Genomic DNA, 26,183 nt, shown 5'->3' on the forward strand with positions numbered 1-26,183 from the left:
AGAAAAGAAATGCAAATGACCTGCAAATATATTTAAGTGCAGCTGACATAAACTGTCTTAGAAAGAAAGCCCCATGTGTGATAACAGATAAAATATAAAGGGAAATGTGCTAACCCATTCTTAAATCCTGAAAAGGGAATCAAGAACATATATTGTTTACACGTACCCTTGTGATGCCCAAATAAAGGAAATGAAAAAATTTTAAATGACCAGTCATTTTTTTCTTGGTTAAAAAAAAAAGTGTTACATATAACTGGAAAATACATGTAACTGGAAAAAAATGAAATACTTTTATCAGAAAAAAAAAGTGTTTCATGTCCAACACCCTAGTTAATAATCATCTCCCCAAAGTTGATCAAAAAAACAGATAACAAGGTAAAACACTGACAACATGAACAGTAGGTATGAGCAGGCACTGCAAAAAACAGTATTTGTTTACTGATTCAACAATGGCATTCCAAAGTAGTAACAGTCAAGAAGTTCTTTTTCTATAAAAACTTCACAAATAAAAAACTACTCTAAATAGTCCTCAAAGCTGAACACCTTATAATAGCAGCTCAACGAGCTATTTTAGAAACAAGCACAAAAACTCTTATTCCACAAAAAAAAACAAAAAAAGAATTTTATTTCTCTGTTTGAAAATGAGCAAATTCACTGCAACATTAACCTCTTTTTCTGATACAATGCAAATAACAACAAATGCACATCTTAAATTTGGTTGGTCACAAATCAGGATGCCATCCTCTTTTCGATGCAGCAGAAAGTAATAAATAAACGAAAATTAAATACTTCATATCAACAGTTTGGTATCAACAATTCAGTAGCGCCATCCTCACATATGAAGGACAACGCAGTTTGGTTTTGTAAAAAAATACTTGATATGTCACGTCACTTGGGCTAAAGATATGTTAAGATATTATTAGTTGTTCCTTTTTTTCTTCAAGGAAGACAATGTGATCACTGTCCACCAGTGTGATAACACATTTTTAACAGGGGTAAGTGACCAGTTGGTCCATGGCACGATCATATATTTCACACCTCTGTCAGAATGAAACCTGTGCAAAAGGCTCCACTGTTTATAAGTGACAATACAAACTGACGAGGCTGTCAGTCCTTCACACTTTTTAAAAAAATATCTACATTTATCCTCATAAATGCCTAAATGTTAAACCATCATTTGTTCAAAGAAAGAGATGCACATTCATATTGTGAAGTTATTAGGAAAATACTCTTGCAAATAAACTATATAAAGATAAAATACACTTCAAAGGTTTTTTTTTTTGTAGTTGTTGGGTTTGTTTTTTAACATTATTCTATAAAGTGCAGAGAAATCCTTCTAAGTAAAGGGAAAAAACTACTCCCTATAACAACAATATAATTACAGCAGCTTTTGCATAGCAATACTTAGAGAAAGTTGGACACTTCAGTTTCCTCAGGAAGAGAAGGATGGAAGAACATCTTCCAATTCAGATCTTTTTCTGGACAAGGTTCTGTTTTCTTCAGGAATGGTTGCTGATGCCAAATCTCCATTGAGAATATTTCTTGAACAGTGAACAGGTCCTATTAAGAAAGAGATTAATACTTTAAAACTTCCCTTCCAAGACAGACCAATACTAAGCTCATTTTCCTATTATTGGATGGTTCTAATATGGTTCTTTCTAGACCACAATGAAAAGACATTCATTTAGTTCCTTAGACAAATGTATGAAGTTACTTTTCTTTTTTTTTATTTTTATTTTTATTTTTGCAGGGCAGTGGGGGTTAAGTGACTTGCCCAGGGTCACACAGCTAGTAAGTGTCAAGTGTCTGAGGCCGGATTTGAACTCAGGAACTCCTGAATCCAGGGCCAGTGCTTTATCCACTGCGCCACCTAGCTGCCCCTACTTTTCTTTTAAAGATACATAAAAAACAAAAACCCAAAACCTTTTGTGCATACTTCCCAGTCTCTAATGACGCTTTTATTAACATTTGTCCTTAACCCAGACAATACAATAGGAGCAGTATTAACAGGAGTATCTTTCTCAATTAACTGGTTACTCAGGCTAATAATTTTAAATATACAAAAAATCACAGAATTTTAAAATTGGAAAGATCTCCAGCTATCTAGGCCAACTCTATTTTACAAATGATGAAGCGTAAGTCCAAAGAAGGTCAAATAGGTCACAGAGTAAAATGGCAAACTTAAAAGAAGACTTCAAGTCATATGATTAAAGGACACAGAGCTTGAAGGAAGCTTAGATCATCAGTTTAAACCCTTTATTCATCAGCTAGGATTACTACATACCATTTATAGGAAAACAATGGGGTATAATGGAAAGCATATTGCCTCTAGACTGAGAGGACCTGTGTTCAAAACTTGCCTGCATGACCTAGGGATTGAATCACAATCTCCCTGGGCCATAGTTTTCTCATCTGTAAAATGGGTGTGTTGGACTAGGTAGCCTCTGAGGTCCCTTTTAGTTCTAGATTATGATCCTATAACAAAAGTCTTCCACTGAAGTTCCCAATGAATACTGGCAGTGAACCCAATAAAGCCCAATACAAAAGCAGTTTTACTGTACAAGAAGTGAAAACCCTTTGGGACAATAAGCCTTATGACAAAGACTACCTACCAATTACTGAAAAGTTCTAGTAACTGAGGAAAGTCCACTGGTGTGGGATCCACTCTGACACCTATTAGTCATTAATCAATTGTTAGCTAAGGTAATGCTTCATCTACTCTTCAACTATGGAGAACTCTCAAGGAGCCAGTCCCTATATAGAATCTATATATACCCAGGACTTCAGCAAAATAGATCTCGAAAATTTTAGAATTAGGATAGAAATGATCACATCACTGAAGAATCTAAAATGGAATGTGGCTCCAAGGTCACTGGGATGCATAAGGAAGGAAATTTTGACTATCCAATAAAAAACTATGCCACTGAGGAAGGAAAACAAGGCTGCAGAGGGAGTTCCACGTTGAGCTCAGATTTTTAAAAAGCAGGTGCAAAAAAATAAATAAAAGGAAGGACACATTTTTTTTAAAGTGGCACAAAAAGGAGAGACAAAAAGTTAGGTACAATGAAAAAGTCTCTTAAAGTTATATCTGGATCAAGATGAAGAACAAAAAAGGGACAAACCTACTATTTGGGAGAAATGGTATAATTTTGACAAATGACAATGAGAAATCAGAACTACTTAATTATGACTTTGTTTCCATCTTCTCCATCAAAGAAAATACTCTTCAAACAATATGGTGAACCAAAATCCCTGAAGAGATGTTATAGTTATTTGGGACCGATATCTCATTAGTCCTAAATGGACCAAATTGGTCCTTCTAACAAATAGAGGGGTAAAAAATAAAATACATGGGTATTAAAAACAGTGGGGATGGCACTGAAAGTATTTTAATAGAAATTGAATGGTACCACAGTTCAGAGATAATACAAAAAGAACACTTGCATTGAGTGAGGAGTTGTGTGTGTTATCTTTTTTTTTTTTTGGCAGGGCAATGAGGGTTAAGTGACTTGCCCAGGGTCACACAGCTAGTGAAGTGTCAAGTGTCTGGGGCTAGATTTGAACTCAGGTCCTCCTGAATCCAGGGCCAGTGCTTTATCCACTGCGCCCCTTGCGTCTGTTATCTTGAGGCAGTTGATGGTACAGTCAATAGCATTCTGGGCTTGGAGTTAAGAAGACCTAAGTTTAAAGTATTCCTCAGACACTTATTAGCTATGCAAATCACTTAACTTCTTTCAACATCAGTTTCCTCGTCTGCTAAATGAAGGAGATTGGACTAAATGAACTCTAAGGTCCCTTTTCAGCTCTGAATCTCTCATCCTATGACCTGTAAAATTCTCTGATCATACCATCAGTAAAGTACCTGAACTGTATACAATGATTCAACTGGCCCTTTTCCGTAGAATTGTGCCCTTAACAAGCTTCTTTAAAAGGATAGAAAATACTCAGTTTCATGGCAATAGTACAAAAACTAATGTCTACAGGTTGGATGGACCACGGTTATACTGTATGGTGACTGGATTATAAAACTTTAGTACCACTTAATGTTAAATGGCTAACATCAAGAATAGGGACTTCAAAGGCAAACTATAAGATAAAAATGTTAAAGACCAATCATGAGCCAACCTATTAGGATATGCCCGCATTAGCAGGAGCAGATTCAACTATGCACCTACTATACACATCAATGGCAAAGATATAATGATTTCATTTTAGATTTAAGAACGTGAGGAAGCACAAGCTTTGCTTTTTATGTTAATCCCATGACTAATATAATTTGTGTGACCTTAAACAAACAATTTTCTCTTTGTGTGATAACCTAGTGACTAGAATGGGCATACCTCACTCAAGCGCTCTCCCCCACCAACAGCACCTACCTCCTTCTCTCTTGAAGAAACTATACAAATAGTGTGCTAGTTTCCTTTCCTCCACCCTTCACTGCTCACAACTCGATTCATTCCACTTCAGACCACTTTCACACATATTCTCTCAAACCTTTTTCCTCCACTTCTTTCTTCTGATTCGGGAATCTTAGAGCTGGAACCCCCTCTGACTCTCAGACTGCTTCCCCCACCCCCCCCAATCCCCCAACCCTCAACCGGCCCCAGGGCCCTCTAGTCCAACTCATATTTGAATAAGAATATAAGAGTCCCATCCACTATTTATCAAAGAAATGGTCTTTACAAAGCAGACCACTCCACTTTGAGAAAGCTCATTGTTTAAAAAAAAAAAAAAAAGAGGGGGCAGCTAAGTGGTGCAGTACATAAAGCACAGGCCCTGGATTCAGGAGGACCTGAGTTCAAATCCAGCCTCAGACACTTGACACTTACTAGCTGTGTGACCCTGGGAAAGTCACTTAACCCTCACTGCCCCACAAAACAAAACAAACAAACAAAAAAAAGTTTTACATTAAGCCTAAAATTTTCCTCTTTGCAACTTACAACCACTACTTCTTAATCTGCTGTCTAGAGCCAACTAGACCACTTTGAACCAACTGCCCCCATGATGGTCCTTCAAATACCTGAAGATAGTTATCATGTCCCCAAGAAGTCCTATCTTTTTCAGGATAAACACACCCAGTTCCTTTCACTGGGCTTAAAATGGCATGACATCAAGGCACTTAACCATTCTGGTGACCCACCTCTGGATGCTATCCAGCTTATCAAAGTCCTTGGCTTTCAGAAAGGAGCTTGCTATTGTTTGTCTTTCATTCTCAAAGAGGAGCATGAAAGATGTCATGACTTGCAATGAATTGGATTTAAGTGAGAGAGGGCTGTGCAAAGTCACCAGCCTCACTCTCTCCTTGAGAGCCATCTGGGTCCAGTGGCAAGATATATTATCAGGATGACTGCACATGGCCCTGAATTGCTTTTTTTTTTTTTAAAGACAATTGGGGTTAAGTGACTTACCCAGAGTCACAGAGCTAGTAAGTGTCTGTGGTCACATTTGAACTCTGGTCATCCCAACTTCAGGGCCAGTGCTCTATCCACTGCACCACCTAGCTACCCCAATGTGATTTTATTAGGAAGAATATGACAGGTCCATCTCTAGTCTCTGATGTTATGCCTAAGATCAACTCAGCTTTTTTGACTCACTGAGTTTGCATTCCACTAAAACCCAAAGATCTTATTGGGACAATGCTACCTGACCACCTCTCCTCCACATTTTATTTGTGAAGTTAATTTTTTGTATTCCAGGGATAAGAGTTTATATTTGTCCTGATTAAATTTCAGCCAATGTATTGTATATTCCTTCTATCTTTGTATCATTCTGCAAATTTTATAAGCAAAACATCAGTGCCTTTATCACTGTGCCAAGTCACTGGTAAACAGTACAGAGCTAACCACAGCTCCCTGGCACACTCGAATTGAGACCTCCTTCCAAGACAACAATGAACAATCATTAATGGATACAACCTTTCCAACAGCTGCAAATCCACCTAAACCTACCATTCTCTGGAATAAGTCCTGCTAAATTTCCCAAGTTGCTGCACGAAAATCATTCAAGGGGCAGCTAGGTGGCAAAGTGGATAAAGTACCGGCCTAGATTCAGGAGGACCTGAGTTCAAATTCAGCCTCAGAGACTTGACACTTACTAGCTGTGTGACCATGGGCAAGCCACTTAACCCACATTTGCCCCGCAAAAAAAAACAACAACAACAACAACAACAACAAATTTTTTATTTATTCGTTTTTAGCAAAGTTTCATAACAATCAGTATCTTCACTTAACTGCATCAATCTGGGAGGCCCACAGTGAGAATGCTAATAAAACCCAAAGGCAGCAAACTTACTATCTGGATCTTCAGGGGGAATATCACTGTAGTCTGTATCTGAGTAGGTTCTTCTGCGCCGCTGGGAGATTCGGTGAAGTGAAGGCCCTGGTTCTTTTACAGTGTGACTACTCCTACAAAGAAAGTAGGTTAATTCACTTTACAATTAAACAAATTTGGACATCCCCAAGTCGATTTAAAGTCTTAAATCATTTCTATTTAAGTGAAAGTTCATGTTCACATTTGAAGTTCATGTTAACACACAAACCAAAATGGGTTTCTGAGTGAAGCTGGATGGAAAATAGACATCACAAAAACTTTTCTCTGAAAGGAAACATTATGGTCCTCCGAAAACCTTCAACTGAAGTCTTTTGGTTCAGAATTCTATGTGAAAAAAAGTTCTTGACTAAAGAAAGTCAGTGGTCTCATTTCCCAACCACAGACGGGCAGATGAAACAGCAAAGAAGGAATGGGAAGTGTTAAGAGATTTAGACATGCTGATATCAGTGAAAGATGCTCATGACAGGCAATGCTAAGACAAAAAGATGAATAAAAGCACAGCAGTGGCTTCCAAGATTTAGAGCGGAAAGGTCCCTTAGCAATCTCATAGGCCAACACCCCGATTTTAAACATGAGGAAAGTGAGGCCTAGAAAGATGAAAATATTCACCCAAGGTCATAAAGGCAAACAGTAGGGGAACCAGGATCCAAACCCAAGTCCTCTGTCTCCAAATCTGATGACACTCTTTCCACTGCATTGTGGGAATAGGGACATTAAACCTGCATAAGTTAATAGCTTCAAGGAATCACTCTGTTATAATATGATTATTGACATTCATAATGACCCTAAGTCATCAAAGATAAATTATGTTCCATAAACCTCACCTACTAAGGAAGAATGAAAATAGATTTTAGAAATAATCCCATCAAAATGTTTATTCAATTAAAATCCCATCAGATATGTTTGAAATAAAAGTATGCACTGGCATTTAAAAGTGAGAAGTGTATGGAACAGCAGATTTTTAATGTATACATTAACTGAAGTTGCTGGATTTTTCTCTTTCTCTTTTTTTCAAAACTGCTTTCAGGTTAGCTCTCTGGAAAGGCTCAGGGGAAGGATATAGGGAGAAATGGAAGTAATGTAAAAACAAAAATGTAATAAAAATCTATTTTAAAATAATAAAAGGCAGAGGATTCAGTTTTCCACAAAAGGTACTTATATGGAACTACTCATTTCCTGACAAAGCTGGAAAAATAAAGGTTTAATTAGCATACTTGTTTTAGAATTTTCATTTTACACAGCTGGCCTAGGCCAAAAAAAATGTTATAAAGATACAATAATGGTGGAAAATGCTCTCCACAGTCAGAAAAAGAACTATGGAGTCTCAATGCAGACTGAAGCATACTATTTTCACTTTTGTTGTTACTTTTTTGTTATTTTTCTTGGGGGTTTTTTTGTGGTTTTTTTCCCTTTTGTTCTGATTAATGTGGAAATATGTTTAACATAACGGTAATGTAATATAACCTATATCAAATTGCTTAATGGCTTGAGCAATTTGATATAGGTTACATTACATTACAATGTAATGGCTTCAGGAGGGGGGAGGGAAGAGAGGGTGGAAGAAAAACTTGGAACTAAAAAAAAATCTTTACATGTAATTGAGAAAAATTAAAATAAATAAATTTTTTAAAAGATACAATAAAGGAACACCTACAAACTTACATTTTTGAGAAATAAATATTACTATAACGAACTAAATTAGGAAACTTGACTAATGTTAAAAGTCTACATTCCTTGGCTGCACAGACCAATTTAAAAACCTGGAACTATAACAGGTTATTCAAGGAGGCTGAACCTCTAAGAAGAAATCAGCTGACATCAGTTTGACTAGTGTTTATTTTTATTTGTTTTGTTGTTTTTTGCAAGGCAATGACAGTGAAGTGACTTGCCCAGGGTCACACAGCTAGTGAGTGTCAAGTGTCTGAGGCTGGATTTGGACTCAGGTCCTCCTGAATCTAGGCCGGTACTTTATCGACTGTACCACCTAGCTGCCCCTAGTGGGGTTTTTTTGGTGAGGCAATTGGGGTTAAGTCATCAGCTGATAAATGACATGGCCTCTCTGACATCTTACATAACACATACTATTAACATCAACAGAAGCAATATGATGTAATAGACAGGGTACTGGACTTTGGAGTCAGGCTAATGGGCTTGACTGGACTCTTACCTATTATTCAAGCCTGGGCAATTTCATCTCCATCAACCTCAATTTCCTCATCTATAAAATGAGGTTGTATTTGATGACTCCTCAGGTCCCTTACAAGGCAGCTAGGTGGTGCAACTGGATAAGACTGCTAGGCCTGGAGTTAAGAAGACCTGAGTTCAAATCCTCAGATACTTACTAGCTCTGTGTCCTTGGGCAAGTCACTTAACCCTGTGTGCCTCAGTTTCCTCATCTGCAAAAACAAGCTGAAAATGGCAAACTCTACTCCACTATCTTTATGAAGAAAAGCCCCAAAAAGGGGTCACAAAGAGCAGGACACAACTGAAAATGACTAAATAATAATGATACGGACCCTTCCAACACTAAATTCTATGATGCTGTAAGCTTTCCCTATATAGGTAACATGTAGCGATAATGAATATGGAGGGGGAAAAAAGACAATTTTACCTTTCTGAGCTATAAGAACCAGGGTGGCTGATGGAACGTTTCATCTAGAAATTAAAAAGAAAATAAAAACAATATATAAAGATGCACAAAATAGGTCCAAAAAAGTAAATACTGTAAATATAATCATCCAATTTAATATTAAACCAACTCAATAAAGAGATTGCTGGGAAAAGATTTTTAAAATTTAAATACTCCAATGGAGTTGTGATTTCATTAGGGTGGGCATTCTTTGCCAATGATTCATATTACAACCCAAATGTGCCTACCCATTATGTGCAACTCTTGTCTGTAACCTCCCCTGGTAGGAAGTATTTCATCATCTGGGAGTTTCCTATGACAGTTAAGTTATAAATCTAGTCTCCAGCCACATAAAATCTCCAAATAATTTTTCTGGGTTAATAAAAATTGAGGAGACAATCTTAGCACTATAAAGGGAATGTTTTAAATGTGCCTATAGATTTGATTTTGGAAAGTATTTTTAAAGCCTCACTGTATATTTAACATAAACCTGGCATGTTAGTAAGGTGCTTAATAAATATTTCTTGATTGAATGAAGAATAATTCACTACATGGGCTATTCAAAAGACCATTATGAATCTCCACCTTAGCCAACCATGCCATATACTGGTCTGTAACATCATAGATTTTGGTAAAAATCCTTGCAAAATCTCTCCAAATCTTTTTGTCCAGTAATTTCCAAAATGGTAGCAATGGATATTGGAAATGCGATCTTCTTCCCTTTGTGAAAATCATCCAGTGCTTTTTAGTGCAAAATTAAAGGTTCCCTTCTGACTTAATCTTACCTATGGGGCCCCACTTTCACATGACACCAAGTTTATCAACTCTGAAAGGACAACAAACCAATTGACCCTGCCAAACAATGTACTTGTTGTTCCAGAGATTCTAGATAATTTCAAATTGCAAGCTCACATCACTCGACACTTCCCCTAAGAGGTCTGGGGTTTTTTTATTTTTCCCAGCTGTGCTTACAGAATACAGAACTCATGCACATGACAGTAACTATGCCAAGAAAACTGACTTGTGTTTACTCCTCTAACTCTAAACAATGAAATAATCCCATTCGGAGAAAAATGCTCCAACCATTTGAACAGGTGAAGGTGAAACAGGAGAAACTAAAGGATCTGGATGAGGCAATTGAAACATCTCTGGTTTAAACTTGGCATTTGCTATCTTCACACATTCTTCAAGTGTGGTGATGAATGTGTTACATGTGGCACTAAGCAGAGATGAAGCTTCATTCATATTCTGGAAAAAAAATCAACACACAAATGTCAAGGTCAGTAAAGTCACAGAGACATAAATGAATCTTGTTCAAAGGGGCAACTTGTTCAAAGGGACAATCGAGGAGGAGGAAAACATTACCTTCAATTAATACATTTAAAAAACTGCTTTGAGGGAACATTTTACTTCCAAGTACAGGGTGTCAGAAAATTGCAGCAACCTGTGGATAGGTAAGTAATAGCTGTCTCTTCTTGAATAAATAATATATGAATGAAACTAAATTCACATACTTTTTAAAAACATGCTTTTCCTGTCTAGTTAGCATCAGTGATCTGAAAAACCTCTGGGCAATCAATAATTTGTATACTTCTACATAAAACTGACATAGATGAAAGTAATTTTCTAATTCCTAGTATACAAAATTTAAAAAAATAATCTCAATGTCAATAAAGACTCATTGTCAAAATTGAAGTCTGGTTTTGCGGTTGTTAGATGCAATATCTCAGGTAAGCCACTTAGGCCTACCAGGCCAAATACACAAGCAAAATAAGCAAACCACAAAACACCTTTTTTATCTCTTGTGCCTTAAACCTACTAGGGATGTAATAGGGTTTTTTTTAATTGAACTGAGTTGGGAAAAAAAAATTCTTTCTTTCTTTAATCTTTGTTTTCTCTGCTCCCACTTCCTACAAATATAGAGGTAGGCAAAAGCTGTTATCCCCATATTTCTCTACTTAGGGAATTGTATGTGGTTCCCAGTATTAGTCCCATCATTTTCACATAATTAGTATGAGCTAATTAACAGAAATAGTAAATGTGTATCCATTTAGTAGCCAGACCCTACTTATCTGAATTCTGATCCTTTTCTAACTATGTTGGAGAGGAAAAAAATGTAAAAGCAAATATTTCATGAATCTAAAGTCATTTTTAGAAATATTTTTCAGAAATAACATAGAAAAATATTTTTTATGCAAATTATCAGATCAACTATCTATGAGGACAGACCTGACTTTACCAAACAAAGATGTTACCCCATGGATCCTACTTTGCTTTGGCTAAGTATAGTCTAGAACAATGGTTCCAACCTAGGAGTCCACAGTTAATGTATGATATCAACATGCCAAAGCTTCTAATTTTGCTCCGCATTTAGCTCCAACAAAATATGCACTGTGGATACAGCTACCATCATGTGGGGAACATGCATGATTTTTTTTAACATTAAAAAGGATTCCCATGGGGCAGCTAGGTGGTGCAGTGGATAAAGCACCGGCCCTGGATTCAGGAGGACCTGAGTTCAAATCTGGCCTCTGACACTTGACACTTACTGGCTGTGTCCCTGGGCAAGTCACTTAACCCTCATTGCCCCGCCAAAAAAAAAGAAAAGGATTCCCACTGGGGAATGAGCACCCAATGGGGATGAGAACCACAGGATTAGATGACTCTTTGGAAGTCTTGTTACTCTGCTGTAGATATGATCCACAATTTCTTATTGGGAAGATGTCCCCCACAAGGTGACTCCAAATTTGATCAGACCTACATAGAACATTACACTTAATACCTCTACACTGGGGGATGAATGACTGTCATCATGATGGACAAATTCTTGTATGGTATGAACTTGCTGCATTAAGAGGTCACAGTACAGGCGAAGTTCAGACATTTTGGTTTTCAGAGATTCATTGGTTTCACTTATTTCTGAAAGAAAAAGGCAAACACATTAGCCTGAGTCATTTCACCATTCTTGTTAATATTCTTTAGGAAATACAGTCTCATAAAAAGGACACTAGGCACAAATACTATATAACAAAAGGCCTTTGAGACGCTGGAAATAGGGTACAGAGGGGAGCTATTTCCTGACAATCTTTAATACAAAATAGACAACCAGCGATCTAGCTGGGATACAAATTAGGCAAAGTACCTTCAAAAGGCAGAAGAATGAACTAAAAGAATGGTGGATGTATCCCTTGAGATATTTTACAATGGTACTTTCTCAGAAAGCCACTCAAGTCCTCACAACTTCTACATTCAATAGTCTCCTTCTTCACTCTGACAGGGCCACGCAAACCCATCACCCACCTACAACCCCTGCTTACTCATCTGCTAGTCCCCCCCTAAACCAGAAGCAGAGTATAAGGAGATGTTTGGGGGAATATGGGTGGCATGCATCCAGCCAAGACGGATACAGCTGCTCCAGAATCACTGGGTGAGGCCAAAATAGGAGGAGGAGAGAGAACCAGGAGCAGCTGCCGGCTGGGCTTCCCTTCCTTTGCATCAGCCCTGAACAGAGATGATAACAGTTTTTTGTAATCTGCCAGTCTGATATAACCTAAATCCCTCCTGATGAAATTTAAACCCACTTCCTCATGTGAAAACAGAGAACAGTGACTGGTTACCAATCTCTATAGAATTAATTAGTCCTTTCTCATTTCCAAAAGTCATTAATAATTCATCCCTTGGCTGTCTCTTTGCTGGAGTTTTAAGAAAAAAAACTTACAAATGGACTTATAAGACTTTAAGAAATCTGGAATTTCGGGGCGGGGGGGGGGGGGTGTTTCCCTCCACACCTTGGCAGACACTTTTCATGAACTGCCATGGCCAAAATAAAAATTCATCCCTGTGGAAGCCAGTCTTCTAATAATGGTCCCCTCCCCACTTATCTAGGCAGGGAGTTGCTCTTGAGACAATACTTGAAACTCTTCTAACTTAACAGAACCTTCCAGTGATTACACCCTGCAAGAGCCTAGCCACCAACACAACACAAGACTCAATTATTTTGGCAGGGTAGGGGTGGGAGTGGAGGAAATAGATAGACACAGACAAAGAGGTAGACAGGTAAAAGCCATATATATCTTTTGATACCTTTTTCCTTTTTCGCTCTAGTGTCAGCCAAACAAGCTTTCGCACTGCCCAGAGCGACTAGCCACCTCTGCCTCTCGGCGGCATTCACAGCTTTCATGTAGAAATGCTGCTCCCCTGGAATGATTAATTCCATTCTTGTATTGTCTGCCGGGTGGACTGTGAGTGAGAACAAGAGACATTGGGAACAGAAATAAATTAGAACACAGCGGCACCTCCAGGAACAAACTGACTCAGGTGACACAAAGCTCCTGCTAGAGTACAACAAGGAATTTCCAAGGGACTTCGCACCACACCCTTGCCAGTCTTTGCCCAGCCTGGAGCAAGGCCAAATTGGTTAACCTGAGGTGAGAACATGAGAGAACTACTGAGAGACATGAACAAAGAGGAGGATGAGGAAGAAGCCTTCTTGCCCTATCCTGAACTCCTTCTTCCCTATGGCCCCCTTGGCCTCATTTACTCATTTTCTAGATCTGGCCACTAAGAATGAGCCAAAAACAATAATAAAGTGATGTTGACAACTGACATTTATATAGTGTTGTTAGGTTTACCAAGTGTTTTGTATATTATTATTTCATTTGGTATTCTCAAAGCTTGGATGGTTTAATGGATCTGTGATCTCAATGAAGGGGATGTGGGGGAAGTGCTCCCCTCAATGCTACAGGGTTCACCCCATCTACAAACTCCTCAGAATCACAAATTTTTAGCTGGAAAGAGTCTCATAATCCAATTACTTCATTTTACAGAAGAGGAAACTGAAGCCCAAGGAGATAAAAAGTGACTTCCCAAGGTCATCTAGGTACTAAGCATCAGAGGCAAGATTTGAACCCACATCCTCTGACTCCACAGTCAGTTCCCTTTCCACTGGGCATGCCTGCTCATCCTATTTAAATTCCTGTCCACAGTTTCCACAAATGGTCCACCTGACACATGGGAACCTTGCCTCTTGACACTACATGGGGGGAGAGGGGGGGGGCAGCTAAGTAGTGCAATAGATAAAGCACCGGCCCTGGATTCAGGAGGACCTGAGTTCAAATCCGGCCTCAGACACTTGACACTTACTACCTGTGTGACCCTGGGCAAGTCACTTAACCCCCACTGCCTGGCTAAAACTAAAACTAAAACAAAAAAACAAAAAAGAGACTACATGGGTACTGGTGCAACACAGAGCAGCTGTCCATGGGTTAAACCCTCCTTGTCATGATATGACTGGCCCAGCTCCTTTTGCATGCATCCCTTTGAGGATACCTTTTACACTGCTTAAAGCATGCGAGTTATCATTCTTATTATACTATAGCCTATTTCCAAGCAGAATGTACCTCTCCAGTGCCCTCCCGCAGTCCTCTCCTCATTTTTCACCAGTTTCGCTCCTCTGACTCCTCCTGCATACCTCTTGGAGACTCATGGCTGGGAAAACTGAACATCCAGCAATACCAAGTTCACCTTGATACTCACACCCAGCGCCCCTCTGACTGGAAGGCTACTGAACTCCAAAACCTCCACATAAGGCGGGACTGGGCCAGCCATCTCTTCATTTCCCACCCAGCCTCATTCTCTTTTGAATTTCTCCACCAGGTTTTTCACCTGCCTCTCATGTGTTGTCCTCCCCACACTGGACTGTGAACTACTTGACAAGGGCAGGGACCGCTTCCCCTTTTGTATTTGTATCCCCAGAGCTTAGCACAGTGCCTGGCAGACAGTAGGTACTTAATAAATGTTGAGTGACTGATTGTCACTTTGATTCCTCAGAGATTATGGCATCCCATGATTCATAGGTATATAGTATCACCCAAAACGTTGCTGGGAAAAGGACAAGATTTGTTTCAAGAAGAACCATGGGATCACTAAAACCAATATGCAGTTTCCCAAGTATAAGACAGATCCCCCTCTTTTCTTTCTTTTCAATCCTGGGCCAAGATGGTCATATATTGACAGGATCTGTCCAAAGATATATCTATATGTACTGATGGGACCGGCTTTATTAGCTGTCCATCTAACTGCACACCATAGATGGGACAGTGGGCACCCCTCATTCGCTCGATTTCTCTTACGTGGATAGTTAGGCCACATAAGGTCACTCTTCTGAGTGACTTTCATCTCACTTAGAAAGTTCTACAATACTCCAGGGCTTGGTGTAATCAGCACAAGGTTGCTCACAAACAGAAGAATCTAGAGGGCCTCACCACCTATATGTAAGTAAATACTACAAGTTTTGTTACAGATAAGGAAGTCAGAAAGGTTAAGTGGAATCAAAGGACTTGGGTTGAAATTTTGACTCTGCCACTTACTACTCATATGACCCTGGGGAATTCATTTTACTTCAGTTTCCTCTTCCACAAAATAAGGGTGTTTGGGTTAGATGATTCCTAATGTCTCTGAGTAGTGCTAAATCATGATCCTAAACATCAGGAATGAGATTCAAGGCCAGGACTTGCCTAACTCCAAATCCAGTGTTCTTGCCCTTAGGCCACATGGCCTTCCTTAGAATCCTTCCCAGGGTCACTACATGCAAACAAGGCCTTAATACTCGGACTGGAAAACCAATGCTGTATGTCTTACATGACATTCAAGCAACAAGTATTTCTTGTCTGCTGTGTGCCCAGCACTGCATTGGAGTTAGGATGAGGTACAAATAAACAAAAAACAAAACATGTTTTGCCTTCAAAGCATGCTGATCATATAGGCCTTTCTGGTTTGGGTTTGGTTTTGGGTTTTTTTGCAGGGCAATGAGGGTTAAGTGACTTGCCCAGGGTTACACAGCTAGTAAGTATCAAGAGTCTGAGGTCGAATTTGAACTCAGTTCCTCCTGAATCCAGGGCTGGTGCTTTATCCACTGCGCCACCTCGCTGCCCCTTTGAGTGCCTGCTTTCCAAGGAACAATCTAGTTAAACACAAAGGGATTCATCACCTCATCCTCTGGCCAAGCAGTGATGAATTCTTAGCCCATGACAGCCCAACAAAGCGAAACCTACAAATCGAGGCCACCTTCCACTTGGCCTTGATGGTGGCAGAACAGAGGAAAAGAGGGCAGAGGGTACTCAGGATCACACTATGTTAGATCATCTAAAAGCATTAACTTAACCAGCCAAATGCACACAGGGCCTTTTAAATCACCCCAAGCTCCTCTCTGCAACAAAAGGCCATCTTTTTGACAATCAATATTCTTTTGTTTGATGCTGGGAGTCAGTCTTTGAAAGTTTCAGGTCACTCAAAGGGCAATGGAGAGTCCGAGTGGGTGTAGGAGGATGTAGCATACTACCAACCAATTAGTACATAAAAGAGAGGAATAACATCAGAGAAACATGTGACTGAAGTAGGAAGTGGGGTGGTCACAGAGAGTGAAGGATAATTCAGAGAAAGACCCCCATTCACACTGGTACCCACTAGGTCAAGAGATCACAAGATCAGAGATTGAGAGCTGGAAGGAGGCTGAGAGGTCATCAGATTCAAACCTCTCTTTTTACATATGAGGAAACTAAAGTTCAGTGAGGTTAAGTGACTTAAGAAAGATCAAAAGCCTACTAAGTGTCTGAGGGGGGAGTGGAACCCAGTTCTTCCTGAGTCCAAGTCCAGCATTCTCATCATGTCTGCCATTTAACTGCCTCTCTGAATCTACAGGAAGACTCCATTATGTTGGGTGGACTCTCTTGGGAAGACTTGAGGAAGAACGTGGAAAAGAATGCATTAAGGATGATGGAAAGGGCATGGATGAGTTGCAGTCTGCACCAATGGAAAGAGGACTCCCATGGAGGGGGTTATATATCCATCAAAGCATCCCAAAGTATCCCCAATAATCCTCTTCTCTTGATGGTCTACCCCCCCCAAGGGGGGGGGGTCACACAGCTACTAAGTGTCAAGTGTCTGAGGCCGGATTTGAACTCAGGCCCTCCTGAATCCAGGGCCGGTGCTCTATCCATTGTACCACCTAGCTGCCCCACTAGTCTACTTTTTCCTTCCCATTTTTCCAACAAGAATCCAATACTTTTCAGCATCTCTTACCTGATCTCAACTCCTACACACCAAAATGAAGTGAATATTTTTTTTTTGTAGCATAATCAAATAAATCATTTCTCCTCCAGAAAGTGCACTATTCAAAAAGTTTTTTTATGATTGTATTCCAAACAGGTGCTCAGACTAGCTGGTAAACTGCTTTAAAACAGTAATAAGGGAAACCACTCATCTCAGAAGCAGAAGCTCGGCTTCTGCTGAACTTTTAAGATGCTTTTGGCAATGAAAGACAACTTGCAGAATGTGAATGGATGTAAAAATGTTACTATTTATAGAGTCCTTCTCTGACAAGGCAATCAATGTTAGTGAAAAGACTAAAACCATGCATCTTGAACTTCCATTCTAGATAAACGGAGAAGCAACAAAAACTATGTTTAAGAATGCCCTTTTGGGGGCAGCTAGATGGCGCAGTGGATAAGAACACTGGCCCTGGATTCAAGAGTACTTGAGTTCAAATCCAACTTCACACACTTAACACTTACTGGCTGTGTGACCCTGGGCAAGTCACTTAACCCCAACTGCCTCACTAAAAAAAAAAAAACAAACCCAAAAACAATGCCCTTTTGCGACAGGGAAAAAAACTGGTACAGGACTCCTTAAATATCATATGAATTTGAGGCAGCTAGGTGGCACAGTGGACAGAGCACCAGCCCTGGATTCAGGAGGACCTGAGTTCAAATCTGACCTCAGACACTTGATACTTACTAGCTGTGTGACCCTAGCAAGTCACTTAACCCTCATTGCCCTGCCCCCCCCCCCCAATCATATGAATTGGATCACTTTTTGGATGCAAAGAAGCCCAGCCTCTCCTTGCTGATTTAAAGTTTATTCTAATTTCAATTGTTCTCTTACCTTTAATTTCACAAACTGCCATCTTTATGCTTCCTTTGCTCCCCTTGCACACATCATCCTGTGAATCATAATAGGATAATATCCCATTATCTAAAACAAACCATCGAGGTTGCCAACCTAGAGGGAACACAAATAGCAGAAGGTTAGTGGGGGGAAAAGAAAGCATTTTCTCCTCGGAAAGATATTGCTGGCAATCACTTGGTTTTAAATCAACCATTCTTTTTTTTTTTCCTTCTCGCTCTGTTAAGACAATTTTGCCAATTAAATTCTACACAATCCAATTCTGCTTAAGTATCCACCTTCCCCATTCCCCCAGATTGGAAAGATTTCTGTGCAATCTCAAGATGGCAGGGGAATATGTGTGTGTAAATACTTTTAACTGGTACTTTATTTGAACATTATGCCTTTTCTCACAACATATCCTTTATTGACATGCCCACACCTAAAATCCTGAAAGGTTAGGATACTCTATTATTCATTCGTTCATTCATTCATTCAACAAGCATATTACATTCAGTACTAATATATGAGAAGCAGGAGGCAGCATTGTGTAGTGGAGAGTAAGTTGGCTTCAGAGTCAAGAAGGCCTGGGGTTCAAATCCAATCTCTGACATATGTTGATTCTGTGACATTGCCACTTGGCCTCTCAGGGTCCCAGGAAACGCTTTAAGACAATTAAGTCAAGTCTGGTAGAGGAAGCTCTTCACAGCCATCCTGACACTGATGAAATCACAGAATGAGTTACAACAAAATAAATAATTAAATTTAAATAAATTTAAGAATCAAAAAAAACTTGCCAGCCACTCCTACACTGGTACTTAGGACACAATAAAAATGAAACAATTCTTGCCCACAAGGAACACTTGGGGGAAATATGTACCTAGGAGAGTAAATAGAAAATCTGAGGAGCTTGGGGCTTAATGAGTGAGCAGATCAGGAAGATCAGATGTTAGAAGTGGCATTTGAGCTGAGCCTTGGAGGAAGGTAGGCATTCTAAGCCCAGGACTTGAGGGTGGCATTCATTCAAGGAATAGTACCGGAAGGTCAGTTTGGCTTGAAGGCAGAATGTAAGAATCGACCCATCAATCAATAAGCATTTGTTGAGAACCATTATGGGCTGCCCATCGTGTCCAATGTTTGGAATACAAAGACAAAAGGGAAAGGTAGTGTTTAAGAAGCACTAGGACTCCAATAGTACATATAAGGAGAGTGCCGTATAAGAAACTAGTTTAAGGGGCCAGGTTGGGAAGGGCTTTAGATGCCAAACAGAAGAGATTGTATTGGAGCCTAGAGGTAATAAGAAGCCACTGATAAGTGAACCCAGGGGAGCTGATGACAGTTCCAAGAGAAAAAAGAAGGCCACCTTGGACAAGAGCCTTGGAGGACATCCACGAAGAGGGGATTAAGAATTCATGATAAGGGGCAGTTAGATGGCACAGTGGATAAAGCACCAGCCCTGGGATTCAGAAGGACCTGAGTTCAAATCCGGCCTCAGACACTTAACAATTACTAGCTGTATGGCCCTGGGCAAGTCACTTAACCCCAACTGCCCTGCAAAAAAACAAACAAAAAACCCCCAAGAATTCATGATAAGGGGCAGTTGCGTGGCACAGTGGATAAAGCACCAGCCCTGGATTCAGAAGGACCTGAGTTCAAATCTGGCCTCAGACACTTGACACTTACTAGCTGTGTGACCCTGGGCAAGTCACTTAATCCTTACTACCCTAAAAAAAAAACACAACAAAAACCAGAAGCTTGGTACTCTGTTCTCCTAATAGAGAGGGAAGAGGTACCAGGTTAGAATTATAGGGGCAGCTAGGTGGCGCAGTGGATAGAGCACCGGCCCTGGAGTCAGGAGGACCCAAGTTCAAATCTGACCTCACTAGCTGTGTGGCCCTGGGCAAGTCACTTAACCCTAATTGCCCCACCAAAAAAAAAAAAAAAAGGCTCTGAATGCCCCTTTCTTTCCCTGAAGCCAGATTCCTAATATATTCATTCAATTAATATTTATTGAGCACTTCCAGGGTACACAGCTACTAGATCCCTGGCCAAGAGAAAAAATTGCTGAAGTGAAGCATAGTTTCCCTCTGCCCCCAACTCCCACCTGCTTCCATTTTCAGTGAGAAAGTTGAGTTCCCTAGATGTTCATCAAGCCCACTCAATCTACAGGCAGCCCACCTATTCCTGATCTTTCTGTGACTATTAAATCAGAATAGAGGTCAGATCTTTCACGTGCCCAGCAAAAAAAAAAAAAAAAAGCACTGCTATATAAAAAATGGAAGAGGTTCAAATCCTGGTTAGCTTAGCTACTTATGTGCTAAATTGTTAGAACTCTTTTCTCCCAGGGCCAGCCAGGCACTAACAAAAGGTAAGAACAAGTATCACCAATCTCACCCCCAGATCTTTAAGCGCCTCACTGATGGCTGGTACTATGACATGAAAGGGCTGTAGATGCTACATGTTGTGCCTTATAAACCAGACCAGCAGCAAGGAAGGCTTTTCTCAAGAAAAAAATGAGGTGGTTCCAAGAAAATGCTGTCAGAATCAGTCTCAATGTCTGATTTTGCTTAATGCTGGTGTAGTGATTAGAATTGAGGCGGCTACGTGGCTCAGTGTGATGGGCCTGAAGTCAGGAAGCCTCATTTTCCTGAGTTCAAACCCAGCCTCGGACACTTATTGTGTCCCTTCACCCTGTCAGCCTCAGTTTCCTCATCGGTAAAATGAGCTGGAGAAGGAAATGGCAAACTACTCCAGTTTCTCTGCCCAAGCCCCAAATGGGGTCCCAAAGAGTCAGATAAGACTAAAGAGCAGTTAGAATGTTGACCTTGAAGTCAGGAAGAACTGGGTCCAAATCCTGCCTCACAAGCTACCATGGCAACTCATTTAACTTCTCTTGGCCTCAATTCCTCTTCAGCAAAATGAAAGGACTGAACTGGAATTGGCTTCTGAGGTCCCTTCCTTCTCTACCTCTAAATCTATGACCCTTTTTACAGGTCAGAGTTCAGAAGGTTGGTGGTTATGAAAATCACTACCATGTAGAAACAAAATAAACATTTTTTAAGGGGAAGAGAAAATGTCAATAGTGACAAGAGGGTAGCCTCTGTCACTGTGCCAACCAACAAATCCATAGGACATTAATATAATCCTATAAAAACAAACACTTCTCTGTTCTGTTTCCTCGTCTATAAAAGAAGGGTGTTGAATCTGATGATCTTCAAAAGTCCCTCCCAGATCCAAATCCTTAGTATCTAAAATCCTAAAAGTTTTTGCTTAGTGTAACATTTTTTTGTGTGAGGCAACTGGGGTTAAGTGACTTGCCTAGGGTCACACAGCTAGTAAGTGATAAGTGTCTGAGGCTGAATTTGAACTTAGGTCCTCCTGACTCCAGGGCCGGTGCTCTATCCACTGCGCCACCTAGCTGCCCCCATTTATCATCTTTTTTTTTTTTGCAGGGCAATGAGGGTTAAGTGACTTGCCCAGGGTCACACAGCTAGTAAGTGATAAGTGTCTGAGGCTGAATTTGAACTTAGGTCCTCCTGACTCCAGGGCCAGTGCTCTATCCACTGTGCCACCTAGCTGCCCCCCAGTGTAGCATTTTCTGAAGTCCAGGCTTATTGTACCTCTAGCTCCTACAAAACTCATACATTTCATTGCTAGAAGGGCCACTCCTGCTCTCATAAAACAATTGTTCATATCTTAGATAATATTCTTTTTAAAAAAACTTAGATATCCAGTTTCGCAGAATACAGCAAACTTTAGAAAGATAGAGGTGTACTAGCAGTAGCCGTAGGAAAAAAACGATTAGATGAAACCCAGAAACAAGGTCAAAGTAGAAAAAGTATAAAAAACAGGCCACAGAATTCAAAAGAGGTAGTATTTAAGAGTCATTTCAGTCTAGGAACAAGGAGCTCACATCTCAATAGCTTCTTTTTTTTCATCAGTAGCTTCTAAGAGCAGAATTAAGCTGTGAGGTAATACAATAATTGATTGTCTTAGCAAACTAAGGGACATTAAGAAAAGGTTAATTTTCTGTTCAGTACATATGGTACTTAAGAAAGCAAGGAAGCACATAAAAGAAAATTTGTATTAAGATAACAGAAAAAGCTTAAATGCACAATCTTCACTTATCCCAGATGATATTCAGTGAGGCACAGCCCTATTCACAAAAGTATTAACATGTTGTTCCATGCATGCAAATATAAAGTGCTTAATAAATGCTTTTGGTTTGAACTGGACTCATGCATGAAAGCAATACAAACATGTTCTTTCCTTTTCAACTTGCCCACTCAATTTGAATAGGGTATCTAGGTGGCTCAGTGGATAGAGCACTGGTCCTGGAGTCAGGAGGACCCAAGTTCAAATCTCACCTCACACACTTGTTTACTTACTTGCTGTATGACCCTGACTTACTTAACCCTCATTGTCTCAAATATCCTGGGCCATCTCCAACAGTCCTGATATATATCTTGCCACTGGACCAAGATGACTCTGGAGGAGAGAGTGAGGCTGGTGACTTTGCACAGTCTTCCCTCAATTAATAGAGGGGGTTTTTTAAATTTTTTTTTTTTAGTGAGGTAATTGGGATTGAGTGACTTGCCCAGGGTCACACAGCTAGTAAGTGTTAAGTGTCTGAGGCTGGATTTGAACTCAGGTCCTCCTGACTCCAGGGCCAGTGCTCTATCCACTGTGCCACCTAGCTGCCCCTTCTTCCCTCATTTAAAATCCAATTTACTACAAGTCCCAACATAATTTCCCAATGTCACAGTCCTCTTCAAGAAGGAAAGACAAACAACAACTCAGTTGAATAGTTATTCTTACTGAGTCTTTGATGGAAGTTTGAATCAAGAAGGGCTCCAAGAAAAGAGGATGAACAACTGGGGCAAAACTAAGGTAGATTGATTTCTGTCTTGGGACACTGGAGCATGCCAAAGAACATATGCCTTCTAGTGTACTACAGATGTGTACTGTGTTACTAACATCAAAGTATACAGTTTTACTAAGAGCAGATATAATCAAAGTGGCCTTAGACCTTACAAGATGCAGCTATGGTACTACTGAAACTACTAATCTCTAAATTCAGTGTATTGTGTATTAATTGTATCTGTTATCTGTTTTAGGTAATACTTGATGCAACATCCCTGTGAACATGCACCAGAGAAGATTGTATAAAAATGTAGAGATAAAAGAATGAATTTCGTATCTAATCTAATTTTTTTTATTCTAAAAAGAACAATTTTTTTAACACAAGAAAACAAGAAACCCCAAAACCCTACCCTAGCAAAAAGCATTTACAAATAACAATATCAGTATATAAAATATTTTAGTTATATACATAGTAGTCTGAAACGGGGTAGCCTAAAACAATTTTTTAAAAGAAAAAGAGAATCCTACTCTACTAAACATCAAATAATGTTTCAGAAAATTTCCATGTTACACGTTAGGATTCAGCTTAACTACTTTGGAATACCTGACGAAAACATTAAAACATTTCTGGTTTCAAAAATCAACCAACTGTGCTGGGTGCCAGATTAGACATGGAAAATAACCAGTGAGAAGATATTTACTGCCGGTTACTGAATTATGTTTCATTTCAATTACAGAGTTTGCTAGGAAACTGCATTAAATGGTTTCTAAAGCCTGGAGAATATAAGCAGCTCAGACACTTCAGGTCCCAGTGCCAGAGATAACTCAGATTACAGCTGTGCGCAACCCTTTGGTTGCAAGGAAGGAAGCCTTTGCATCTCAACCACAGTTACAACAAAACAGTCCAACTGTTCCATGGAGCTGTTTCGAAAATATCTGCTAATAAAAGAAACATTTCTCTTAGATGTTAATAGCTTGGCCCTAAAGGGAGAATAAAATACTTAGACACTACAAATCTGGGTACAAATACAGCCTTTACTTTCCAATAAATAGAATATTCCTAGCTAATTTGGGGCAATCCTAGCTCAGTGCTGAGGTACACAGACAGACTTAACACAAGATTAGATGAAGAGAAGCTTAGGGTGGCATAAGATTACCAAAGAATTTAATGCCTTTTTTCCCCCCAGAAAGAAGAATAAATGGGCATTAAGTCAAGATTTTAAAGCCTTATCTAATCATGCAAAGTGTAATATCTGTATACTTTAAATCCATTTCATTTTAAGGTTAGCCTAGATCTTATCTTCTTAAACTATGGGTCAACCCCATAAGGGGTCTCCTAACTGAATGTGGGGGGGGGGTCAAGAAAAATCTGGCAACAATATAAGATTATGTCTACCTAGTTTATATACCTATATACATGGGGTGAAATAAAAATTTCTCAGGACAAAAGAGGTCTCCGGTGAAAAAAATTTAAGAAGCCCAGGTCTAGAACATGTAGAAAATTCTTTAAGTACCTAGAGACAATGCACACACCTTTGGACCAGCCTATTTTACTAAAGGGCACTTCTAAGGCATTTACTTATTCAATTCAATTTCATTCAAGAAAGACGCCCCCCCCCCAAAAAAAAAAAGAAAAAGAAAAAGGGAGCAGCTAGGTGGTGCAGTGGATAAAAACACCAGCCCTGGATTCAGGAGGACCTGAGTTCAAATTTGACCTCAGACACTTGACACTGACTAGCTGTCACACTAGCTGTGTGACTTTGGGCAAGTCACTTAACCCTCATTGACCCACGAAAAAAAGAAAAAGAAAAAGAAAAAGACCCTCCCTCCCCCAACCTCTAATTTGAAACTAATGGGTTTGCTTTAGTTCCAGGCCCCTTGAATATTCAAAGTCTAACTAGTTGCCAGAATTAAAATAAAACAGATGCCTGACTAAAAAGAGATCCTAATTCTGCAAGGATATTAAAGGAAACAACTCCAAACTCAAGGCTGCTAAAACCTTTAAATGCTTAAATGAGGGGGGTTTATTTGTTGTGTGTATCGTGTTTTTTTAAAGAAATACTGTATTACCAAAGGTACTTCAAATGCTTTGTTCAAAATTGTCCAAAAAGTTGGGGTTTTTTTAAAAATACAACCTTTAAAACAAGGCAGTACAGTATATGCAGACAATTCAAATGTTATCAAAATGTTAGTTTTCCTTTGAAAAGTGTTGTCAGTTAAAACAGAAAAGGTAGTTGTTACCTCTCTAGGAACTTCTCTCCAGATGTACTAGGAATTGACACAACAGGGAAGACAAATAGAAAACAGCATGGGGAGCCGGGAGGCACTTAGGGGTTGACAAATAGGTTAATAGGAATGACAATAGCTTAGATAGGACTGACAAAAGAAAAAAACCAGAGGCAATGAGGTACTAAACTAGAAAAGGAGTACCTCCCATACCATCTTCCCACTCTCCCACGTCCCCACCTCCAGCACCAGCCCTAGACAAGCAGACACAGTTTGGGGAGGCGGGGGAGCAGCTGGTTGTAAAAGAAGGCGTTACTTTTTTTAAACGGAAGAACAACGGTGTTTGCATCATAACTGCAGGGAAGGGGAGAAGGGAACAGTGGGAGATTGGGGAAAACTGGGGCAGATTGGCTTGGGGAGATCAAAGATGAGAAGGATGGACCCACAATTTAGTCTACTTTCTCCACGGGGCTTCCAAGGTTGACAGCACCTTTCTCGTAAGAGCATGCCCTAATCATACACATCCATACGCTTGCTTCGAAACACCCTTTCTCCTAAGGCAATACTCCTACACACACACACGCTTGCTTCACACTTTCTAAGACCATATCCCGTCATATACACATAGCTACACATCTCACCGCATCCCTCTAAGCCCATATCCTGTCATACACATATACACAACGTCCTTCTCCTAAACACACACACACACACACACACACACACACACACACACACACACACCACTCCTTTCCCTCCTCTCTCTCACCCACCTCCCCGCACCTGCACTCCCAAGCCTCCCGACCCCCCGGCGGTCTGTACCTGTGAGATAATTGGTCCACTTGTACAGAACCCCCTCCATCCTTCAGAGCCCCGCGCCGCGCATCCTCCTCGCGGGCGCCCCGGGCTCGGCCTTCTCCTCTCCGGGCGCTACTGCTCCCGCTCCGGCTGCCCCTCCCCAGGGCCTGCGCCTTCTGCCGGGGCGGGAGCGGCCGCGATCAGAGTCAGCCCCTCTGGAAGGGGCTCCCCGCGCCGGGAAGGTATGCGCGGCCGCGGCCCCGGCCCCGGACAGCAGCAGCTGGGCAGCAGCGGGGCGCCGGCCTCGTCATTCCCCGCCGGGGCTCGCGGGCTGTAGGCGAGCCTGAGCTTGCGCCGCCGGCAGCTGCCGCGTGCCCCGCGCCGGGCTGCCCTCGCC

The 26,183-nt window shown here is 40.4% G+C and overlaps 1 protein-coding gene across 1 annotated transcript; it reads right to left on the bottom strand.

Moving 5' to 3' along the window:
* Window positions 1–403: 403 nt before the first annotated feature.
* On the bottom strand, window positions 404–26,088 carry PLEKHA3 (pleckstrin homology domain containing A3). The gene is made up of 8 exons (XM_043997805.1): window positions 25,811–26,088; window positions 17,900–18,016; window positions 13,043–13,198; window positions 11,742–11,878; window positions 10,043–10,207; window positions 8,942–8,985; window positions 6,292–6,404; window positions 404–1,560 (listed from the first exon to the last, which is right to left on the bottom strand). The coding sequence occupies exons 1-8, from the start codon at window positions 25,848–25,850 to the stop codon at window positions 1,433–1,435; spliced, it is 900 nt and encodes a 299-aa protein (XP_043853740.1). The 5' UTR covers window positions 25,851–26,088; the 3' UTR covers window positions 404–1,432.
* Window positions 26,089–26,183: the final 95 nt, after the last annotated feature.

Source organism: Dromiciops gliroides, chromosome 3 (genome assembly GCF_019393635.1).
Source record: "Dromiciops gliroides isolate mDroGli1 chromosome 3, mDroGli1.pri, whole genome shotgun sequence".
In the NCBI taxonomy this organism is placed as follows: Eukaryota; Metazoa; Chordata; class Mammalia; order Microbiotheria; family Microbiotheriidae; genus Dromiciops; species Dromiciops gliroides.